The sequence below is a fragment of the Theropithecus gelada genome, chromosome 7b (assembly GCF_003255815.1).
Source record: "Theropithecus gelada isolate Dixy chromosome 7b, Tgel_1.0, whole genome shotgun sequence".
NCBI lineage: Eukaryota > Metazoa > Chordata > Mammalia > Primates > Cercopithecidae > Theropithecus > Theropithecus gelada.
This window is the reverse complement of record NC_037675.1, coordinates 35,743,141-35,752,740: the sequence shown is the minus strand read 5'-3', so window position 1 is coordinate 35,752,740 and position 9,600 is coordinate 35,743,141. Positions and strand designations below refer to the sequence as shown.

General features: G+C 41.4%; 1 protein-coding gene across 3 annotated transcripts; it reads left to right on the top strand.

The window, feature by feature from the left end:
- Positions 1 to 2,921: 2,921 nt before the first annotated feature.
- On the top strand, positions 2,922 to 7,333 carry CFL2 (cofilin 2). 3 transcript variants are annotated; one of them, XM_025392366.1, is made up of 4 exons: positions 2,922 to 3,254; positions 4,248 to 4,555; positions 4,675 to 4,751; positions 4,834 to 7,333. In XM_025392366.1, exons 1-4 carry the CDS (start codon positions 3,252 to 3,254, stop codon positions 4,944 to 4,946), a joined length of 501 nt encoding a protein of 166 aa, XP_025248151.1. In that variant the 5' UTR covers positions 2,922 to 3,251; the 3' UTR covers positions 4,947 to 7,333. The 3 variants fall into 3 exon arrangements, with proteins under 3 accessions (XP_025248151.1, XP_025248153.1, XP_025248152.1); XM_025392368.1 differs by having other exon boundaries at positions 2,922 to 3,367; XM_025392367.1 differs by lacking the exon at positions 2,922 to 3,254 and adding an exon at positions 3,920 to 4,135.
- Positions 7,334 to 9,600: the final 2,267 nt, after the last annotated feature.

Below are 9,600 nucleotides of genomic sequence, written 5' to 3'. Positions count from 1 at the left end.
ATGATTTGGAAACTGAGCCTTACAGCAGCTAAATCAATGGCCTGAAACTGCACCGCTACTAGTGTCTGAGCTGAGATTGCATTCAGAGGTTGCTCTCACGAAGTTCCTAATAGTTGTTACTGCCATCCATGTGTGGTCTGGTAAGTGGATAATTATAGCTTAGTTGTTTACAGCACAAAAGTACCTAGTACCAGATTGTTTGGTGTCCTTCTGTCACACCTGTTAATTGTTTGCTTGAGCTTGAAATTGCTCAGAATAGTTGTATGGTAGGCAGAATAATGCAACCCCTCCTCACCAAGATGTTCCTATCCTAACCTCCAAAGTCTTTGAATGTTAACTTATATGACAAAAGGGACTCCGCAGATGTGATTAAGTTAAGGATCTTGAGAGGGGGAATTATCCTAAACTACCAAGTGGGGTACAAGGTAACCATAATGGTCCTTATAAGTGAAAGATGGAGGCAGGAGAGACAGAATCAGAGGAAATGTGGTGACTGAAGCAGAGGTCAGAGTGATGCAATTGCTGCCTGGGGCCACAGACCAAAGATGATGGGCAGGTGGAGCATGGTGGCTCACACCTGTAATGCCAGCACTTTGGGAGGCCGAGGTAGGTGGATCACAAGGTCAGGAGATCGAGACCATCCTGGCTAACACAGTGAAACCCCATCTCTACTAAAAATACAAAATATTAGCCAGGCATGGTAGTAGATGCCTGTAGTCCCAGCTACTCAGGAGGCTGAGGCAGGGGAATGGCGTGAACCCTGGAGGCAGAGCTTGCAGTGAGCCGAGATCGCGCCACTGCACTCCAGCCTGGGTGACAGAGTGAGACTCCATCTCAAAAAAAAAAAAATTGATCGGCAGCCTCTAGACGTTGGAAAAGGCAAGGGAGTATCCCGCTACAGTCTCTGGGCTTTAGCCCCATCAGGCTTATTTCTGCCAGTTGTGGTGGCTCATGCCTGTAATCCCAACAACTCAGGAGGCTGAGGTGGGAGGCTCACTTGAGGCCAGGAGTTTGAGGCTGCAGTGACCTATGATCACACCCTGCACTCCAGCAGCCTGGGTGGGCAACAGAACCAGAGACTATCTCTTAAAAACATATGTATATATAGAGAGAGACTTATTTCTCTGACTCTGTAAGACAATAAATAATAAATTTTTGTTGTTTTAAGCAAGTAATTTTGTGGTAATTTGTTATAGCAACAATTGAACACTAATACACGTCGTATCTGACACTCAGATCCCTCCACTACACAGTGACCAAAATTCATGCAGCGATGATTAGCAATGCTGCCCCTTTACCAAGTGGTGGTAAGTTCTGGTTATAACTCACAGGGGTGAAGGCAGGAAGCTGCTACTGACCCTGACATTCTCAGAGCCATCCTCACAAAGGCATGCAGAAAGCCTTCACAACCTTCAGAAGCTTCCTTTTCATTCTCTCTATACAGCACTAAAGCATCTTAAATTTATTATTTCAGCATCTATTAAGCACCTACTATGTGTCAGGTTTCAGAAATTCAAAGGTAACTAGGACTCAGATCCTTAAGGAGCTTACAGCACAGTAGGGTGGCAGAAGACATAAACAAGTTATTATAAGGTAACAAAATATATGCAAGACAAAAATAACTTCAGGAAAAGAATCCCAGAACATGGGAATTACCATCTCCCTCTGGGGAGGGTAGGAGGGAATGAGAGGCTTGGAAAGGGGTTGAAGTCCGAGCTAGGGGGTGACTAATATCTTTGGAATCCCCAGCTTTAGTGGGTAAGGTTCTGACACCCACTGTAGGTCCCAGTGTCATCAGACCTGGTCTCTGCTGAGGCTGCAGCAAATCTCTGAGGTTGGGAAGGGAAGGTGACCCCAGGATGAAGCGAACAGGAATTTGCTAATACCTACACATAGCAGATGATCAGAGCTCTGGAGAGACATTCTCCATGACTTCTTGGAAGTTCAACAGATAAAGTGAAAGGTTCCATAAATTGTAATGTACCAGCTAGATATAAAGTATTATCCACTTGCTTGGGATTCATGCTTAGACATTGGGAAATTCCTTCTCAATTTTTGTCGCTAAACGAAGTCTATCTTCCAACTGAGAAAACAAACCCAAGATATAGACAGAAAAGTAGGTCTAGGTTTCAATGCCTAGCATGTTCCATTCAAAATACAGTAAATTTTGGCTGAAAGCACTTATCACACAATCTAGGGCAAACACCATGTCATGATTTTCCTGCCTAACCTCAATCCTGAGACCACCACAAACACACCATTTCCTACTGAACATTGATATACTCAGAAACTGAAATCTAAAGCTAGAAATGGCCTTAACGATAATTTAATAACAGTTTGTTTTACAGACGAAGAACCCTGAGGTATGGAGGAGTTAAGATTTAAAAAAAAAGAGAGAGAGAGAGAGAAACTGCCTTGGCGCAGTTATACGGACTTTGCTAGAAGAGACTGCGTCGGCTTATTTGATGTCAGCTGTCACAGCTGGAGCTTCATGAAATGTCTATTAAGAGAGAGTACAATCCATTTCCTATGAAGTCTAAAATGTAAAAGGATATTACTAAGGAATGCTACCACCTAATTTTTTTTTTTTTACCATCATTATTATTTCAACTAGAGTTTTGAAAAGTGATTTACCAACACTGCGTATCATTTTGTTTTTGCTAAGTACTATCAACTGGGGCAATCCCGCGTAGTAATTTATCTCTAAATAACTGGGGGTTTTCCAAAAAGACTCAAAATGTCGAAATCCAGCCTCCTTCGGGGAAACCACAGGTCACTAAGGAAAGACACCTTCGCAGGAGTTCCCCTCACACGCACCCACCCCTGGCGCAGGGCCCTGTGGAGGCGGTGGAAACGCCCCTCTGGGAGCCCAGCACTTTCTCCCGCCGACTGACGGGTGGTGCCCGGGGGCTGGAGGCGACTCTGCCAGGCTCCCGGGCTCCGCTACCGCCGCGCCGCCCCCCGGGCCTGCAGAGCTCGCGCTCTGGGGTCAGGCTGAGGACGCGGGCAGCCGGGGGGCCGGGACAGAGGGCCCGCCTGCGAGCGCGCGGCGCCGGCTAGGGACCCGGCTTGCCCACGTGACCGCCCCGCCCGCCGCCTGCGGCCCGCCGAGCCCCGCCGCCTCCCTCGGGCTGCAGCTCCCGGCGTGCCCCGCACTCTCCGCTGCCCACCCGCTCGCCCGCCCCTCCTTCTCCTCCCAGTGCCACACAGCCGGAGCCCGAGCTGCCGCCGCAGCCACAGCCGAGGGCACTATGGTAAGACGAGCGCGCTGGCCGGGAGGCCGCGGCGTGGCGAGAAAAGCCCCCCGCGCGGCCCCGCACGGCCCCGGGAGTGAGGCCGCCATTTTAACCTGATTTTGGCCTCCAAGGTGGGCGCTTCTGCTCTGCGGCTCCGCTGCTCTCCAACCGACCGGCCTGCCCTCCGGCCGTCAGGCCCTGCCCTGCTGCTCTTTGGATTTTGGGGAGCGGGGAGGGCCCGGGCGCCGGCGCAGGTTGGGGGTCGGGGTCGGGGTCGGGGCCGGGCGGGCTGGGGCGCGAGAGGGTCTGCGGACTGCAGCCGCTCGCGCCGCCTTTGCCCTTCGCTTCCTAATTTTACTTAACACGCGAGGCTTTAAAATTGGTACGTGCTGCGAACGCTGTGTGGGTCAGGGTCTGGATGGCCTGTAATGAAACCCTTACGGGAGATTAAGGAAGAGGGAAAACACTTTTTAAAATGCTTTCTCTCCGTAAATGCTTTTACACTCGTTCCGTTAGTTTTGGAGTGTCTGCATGTGAGCTGTGGGCCGTGGGCGGTTTGGAGTTTACACTTGATTCTCTTTCCTTATGAGGAAACGTCAGTGGCTAGGATGACTTTAAAGAAAAAAATAGTAGAAGCATTAACTGAAATCCAAAAGTGTTTTTTTAAGGCCAGCCGAGTTGACACAATACAGAAGGTATTTTTGCTGCCGCTCCTGAAGCTCTGACATCACCCAGTGAAATAGGAAACATTTCAGGGATGGGACAACTTGTATTTGTCCCTTTCGCTTCCACATCCAGACCCCTTTAAGAAGGATGAATGGGCAGGATGAGTTAGACTCCTTCGCTGTATCGTCTACTGATTCTTAAAATGTGACAAATCTGATTGGACGACTTACATGGTACGGTGCAATTTTTGATGTCCAGACTAAAGTGAGTCTTCTCTAGGCAAACAGTAATTTTGGTTAAAACCAAAATACGTGTTCTGAATTACTGTTCTGTGTTTATTTTCAGGCTTCTGGAGTTACAGTGAATGATGAAGTCATAAAAGTTTTTAATGATATGAAAGTAAGGAAATCTTCTACACAAGAGGAGATCAAAAAGAGAAAGAAAGCAGTTCTCTTCTGTTTAAGCGATGACAAAAGACAAATAATTGTAGAGGAAGCAAAGCAGATCTTGGTGGGTGACATTGGTGATACTGTAGAGGACCCCTACACATCTTTTGTGAAGTTGCTACCTCTGAATGATTGCCGATATGCTTTGTACGATGCCACATACGAAACAAAAGAGTCTAAGAAAGAAGACCTAGTATTTATATTCTGGTGTGTAAAAACAAAAGAAAAAAGTACTTTTAAAATGCAAGGATTGTTGTTATCATAGTCAGTCTTACCTTTGTTTTTCTTATAAATGGGATTCAGTAATTTTTTTTTTTTTTCTGTAGGGCTCCTGAAAGTGCACCTTTAAAAAGCAAGATGATTTATGCTAGCTCTAAAGATGCCATTAAAAAGAAATTTACAGGTACAATCTTGATTATTTTGTGCAGAGAAATTATTATTTATTCATTATAATAAAGTAATAGCGTAATGTTTTTTCTTTTTAGGTATTAAACATGAGTGGCAAGTAAATGGCTTGGATGATATTAAGGACCGTTCGACACTTGGAGAGAAATTGGGAGGCAATGTAGTAGTTTCACTTGAAGGAAAACCATTATAAAATGACAGTCAAGTGCCATCTGGATCTTAAGGAGCTTGCATTTCTCCAGCTCAGTCCATTGGAATAGTATTAGGTTTTGTTTTTTTGTTTTTTTTCCCCCTTTCCACTGGGCCCTTCCAACACAATGAATGAAGGAAATATCATTTATTTAAGCAGCCTATCAGTGATTGCCATTAGACTGTTTAATACTGTTACTTTTATGTAGAACCCAAGGAATGCCTTCCTGTCATATTTTAGCCAAAACAACTGGTTATATGCCTCCCTTGCAGCAAGCACTACAATGTATGTGATCGTCAATGTGAATAGCTTAGAATACTGCAAAGGATAAGCTAATTGAATGCCTTGAAAGTATTATCCACTGGTCAGATGGTCAACTTTTTTCAGTATTATTTATAGTTGCACTTGATTGCAGTTCTGTGAGGCTTGAGCATTCATACACCTCACCTGCCTTGGCAAGCCTATTTTTGTGACATGGCAGCACGGATATAACACTATGCATTAAAAGCACTTTTTGTAACAAGTTTAATATCCTAAAAGGAATGCCAATTAAGTTTTGTTAACTGTGTCATCAACTTATCCTAGTACCTCAGTGTTCATTCCTGTTACCTGCATACCTTCTTAAAAGAAAGAGCTGTTATTAATGCCTTTTTGTTTTCCATTGAGTGTACACTACTGAATAAGTGTAGGACTTTTTATGTTTACCATGTGAGTCCTGCAACACTAAAGATATTTTGAATATCAGTCATGATGGCAATTTCTGTATAAAAGAGCCTTAAATGGAACATTGTTTTGAGATCAAACTCCCCACCCTTACAAACATGGCCACGTTGCAATAAAAATTGTGGCATATTAGAGAACGTTGCCTTGTTTTCCTTGGAAATTTTGCAAAATGTTATGTGACACAACTTCTAGGGTAATATTATTAATCTCTGCACTGGTCATTTGAGAATTTTCTTTGTACAACATTCATGTGTGATATTTTCCAGATTTGTTGGATTTATTTGGTTTAAAAAATATTCTGTCTTAAAGCCAACTAATATAAAATACCATTGTTAAAGAATGGTACTTTTATAAACATTATTTATTTCCTATGAGTTAATATGAAGATCAGAAATTATTTTTTGCACTTTGGCATAAATACTTTTCAATATCTGATTTGTTCTCTGGATAAATTAGCATAGTTATTTTTTTATTCACATTTACATTTCTAAGTAGTTGTGTAGTAGAAGCAGGAAGCTCTTATTGCTTATTTGATCATAATGAAAATAATTTGTAAAATTCCTTTAAAAGTTTAATGATACTTCTGATGTTTCGGAACAGTCATTTCACCTACTATTTCTGAATATATTTTGCAAATTGAATTGGAATAGGAATTGATATAGCAGTCTTAAACATTAGTAGTGGGATTTGGCTATGATCCAGACTGTGCTCCTTATAGAGAATTTGATCTGCTCAGTGTGAGCGGTTTGCTGTTAGCCAGGGCTATTTATGGCAAACACATGCTTTTGTATCTTGTCATAGTTATCCACAAATGGCAAAACTGGACTTGATTCTACTGGTATGCAAAACAGGCATGCTAGTAAGCAGTCAGTCGTGGCTCAGAACTTAACGCCATAGCTCAGAGGAATGCTTTTATCAGAAAACAGGAAAGAAAATGTCCCTTAAAAAGCTTTTTTGAATGTGTGGAAGTAATTTTAGTATAATAAGATTTTTTCCCATATTTTTGAAAGATTTTTCAGATGTGAACATTAAAAATAGGCTTTCATTTAAAATTATATGAATGGTTTGGGATCTTTTTGCACTGAGCAATTTTATTTCAGGCTTCCAGTTGTCCCTGTGAGTTATCCTGGACATTTCGATGGTTTTTGGTAAGGCCAAACTCTAATAAGCAAAACAGAGAATACTGATGTATACTTAACCATATCTGTAACTGATACTTGCACAATGGAATTTTTCATTGAGTTATTTCCTCATTCTTTCAAAAAATAAGGGACTATAAATCAGTTACGTAGTATCTTTTGTTTTTGTAGCTGATTCCTTATCTTTCTTGTATGCCTCTTTAGTAATTTCAGAGATTAACTATTGCTTTAAACTGTGATACTTTGATTTGCTAGATTGGCAAAACTGATACTAATATAGTTAAGTTCATCTTTGAAATACATCTTTGTGCGTAGAGCCAAAAAAAAAGATAAAATTAATAATAGTTCCCTTGTTGTTTGAGATTAATTTGGCATTTGAAATGATCATTTTATTTTACAATCATTTATAATGAATCAATGTTCCAGTTAGCTTTAAAAGGTATACGGTGCTAATTAGTAAAATATTGAAGGCAATATTTTACTGCTAGCTTGCAAAGTTATGAGAGTTTAAAAAATAAAATATATGAAGAGTTTAAAAAATAAAATATATGAAAATATTTAAAGCTGTTGAGATGTGTTTACTTACACTTCAGAACATTAAAAGTTTAAAAACTGGTGTTTCAGATCAAAGAGGCATCATCTATATTCTGTTTTTAAGGATTTTAGTTGATAATTTCTCATCAATACCAATTTTCTTTAAAAACTGAGTATTACAGCAATTAATTTTAGCATTTTCAGACAAATGGGAACAGTTGGCATGTGTCCCAAACTGGCTATCAGCTGTCATTTTCCATCATTATCTAAAATAGTGTGGCCAGCATTGTGTATTGAAATGTGCCTTTTTCGTACATTGGAAGAGAAGCCTCTTACTGGGTTTGAGTTTCTTTGATACAGAACATTTGTAGCAGCTAATTTATGGAATCTGGCAAATAAGCTTTGAGAGGAAATTCTTTTAAAAGTATTTTCTTGTTAAGGAATAATCTCAACAATGGTAAATCATCAAGAGGTTAAGAACACTCCATTAGGTTTGCCACTCAGAAAAAACAATCTCATTTTGCTCTTCATAGTTCCTGTTTTTGCTTGCAAATTTAATAGTAAGTGGAGATGCAAAACAAAGTGAATGTTCATTTTTCTATGAATAGTATTAAAGCTACTAGAGATGTGCAGGCAGGTCCCAGTAAATGTTGCCCTTTTTTTTTTGAGACAGGGTCTCACTCTATTGCCCAGGCTGGAGTGCAGTGGCAAAATTTCAACTCACTTCAAACTCAACCTTCTCGGCTCAGATAATCCTCCCACCTCAGCCTCGCAAGTAGCTGGGACTACAGGCATGCACCACCAGGCCTAATTTTTTTTTTTTTTTTTTGGTATCTCTTTTGTAGAGACTGAGTTTCACCATGTTGCCCAGGCTGATCTCCAACTCCTGGGCTCAAGCTGTCCTCTGATCTCCGCCTCCCAAAAGTGCTGGGATTGCATGCGTGAGCTCCCACGCCCTGCTCAAATACTGCTTTTGAAGACAGCATGAGTTTATGGATGTTCTGTCTCCTCTTAGCCCATAAAGAAGTCTGAGGCTTTTCTTTTGCTCTGGAGCATCCAACTAATTGCTTTATTTCCATGTAGAATTAGAGGACTCATCTCTCCACTTAATTTTCCTCTCATAATGCAATTGGGCAGATTAAATCTCTAAGCCTCAGTTTTTTAACCCACAGTATGGGAACGATAATATCTGTTTACCATATGTTTCCTGAGCACTAAATATGGAAATGGTTTTTGAAAACAGGAAAATGCCATGTAAATGTAATGTTTATTCATTGTTAATAACTATGTAAGTAGATATTAAATGTTTTCGTTAAAAGTAAGATGTATTATAAATCATTGAACTCTATTTTTATAACTTCTGTGTGTGTACATATATATGCACACACACACACATATATACATATATATACACACACATTTTTTTTTCTTTTTTTGGACAGGATTTCACTCTATTGCCCAGGCTGCTGTGCAGTGGCACAATCATAGCTCACTATAACCTTGAACTCCTGGGCTCAAGTGATCCTCCCACCTCAACCTCCTGAGCAGCTGGGATTATAGACATGCACCACTATGCCCAGCTAATTTTTTTTTTTTTTTTTTTTTTTGAGACAGAGTCTCACTCTATCACTCAGGCTGGAGTGCAGTGGTATGATCTCGGCTCACTGCAACCTCTGCCTCCTGGGTTCAAGCAATTCTGCCTCAGCCTCCCAAATAGCTGGGACTACAGGCATATGCCACCACACCTAGCTAATTTTTGTATTTTTAGTAAAGATAGGGTTCCACCATGTTGGCCAGGCTGGTCTCAAACTCCTGACCTCAGGTGATCTGCCTGCCTTAGCCTCCCAAAGTGCTGCGATTACAGGCATGAGCCACCATGCCCGGCCTGCCCAACTAATTTTCTTTTTTTTAATTTATTGAGATGGAGCCTCACTGTGTTGTCTAGATTGGTCTTGAATTCCTGGCCTTAAGCAATCCACCCATCTCAACCTCCCAAAGCACTGGGATTATAGGTGTGAACCACTGAGCAGAGCCTATTTAGTGTATATATAGAGATGGAGTTTCACCATGTTGGCCAGGCTGGTCTTGAACTCCTGACCTCAGGAGATCTGCCCACCTTGGCCTCCCAAAGTGCTGGAATTACAGGCTTGAGCCACTGTACCAGCCCCATTTAGTATATTTTAAAAGTAGCATCTTTCAAGAATATTTGAAAAATAATCCTAAGATTGTTTTCTAAAAAAGCTTATGCTCATAAAAATCTA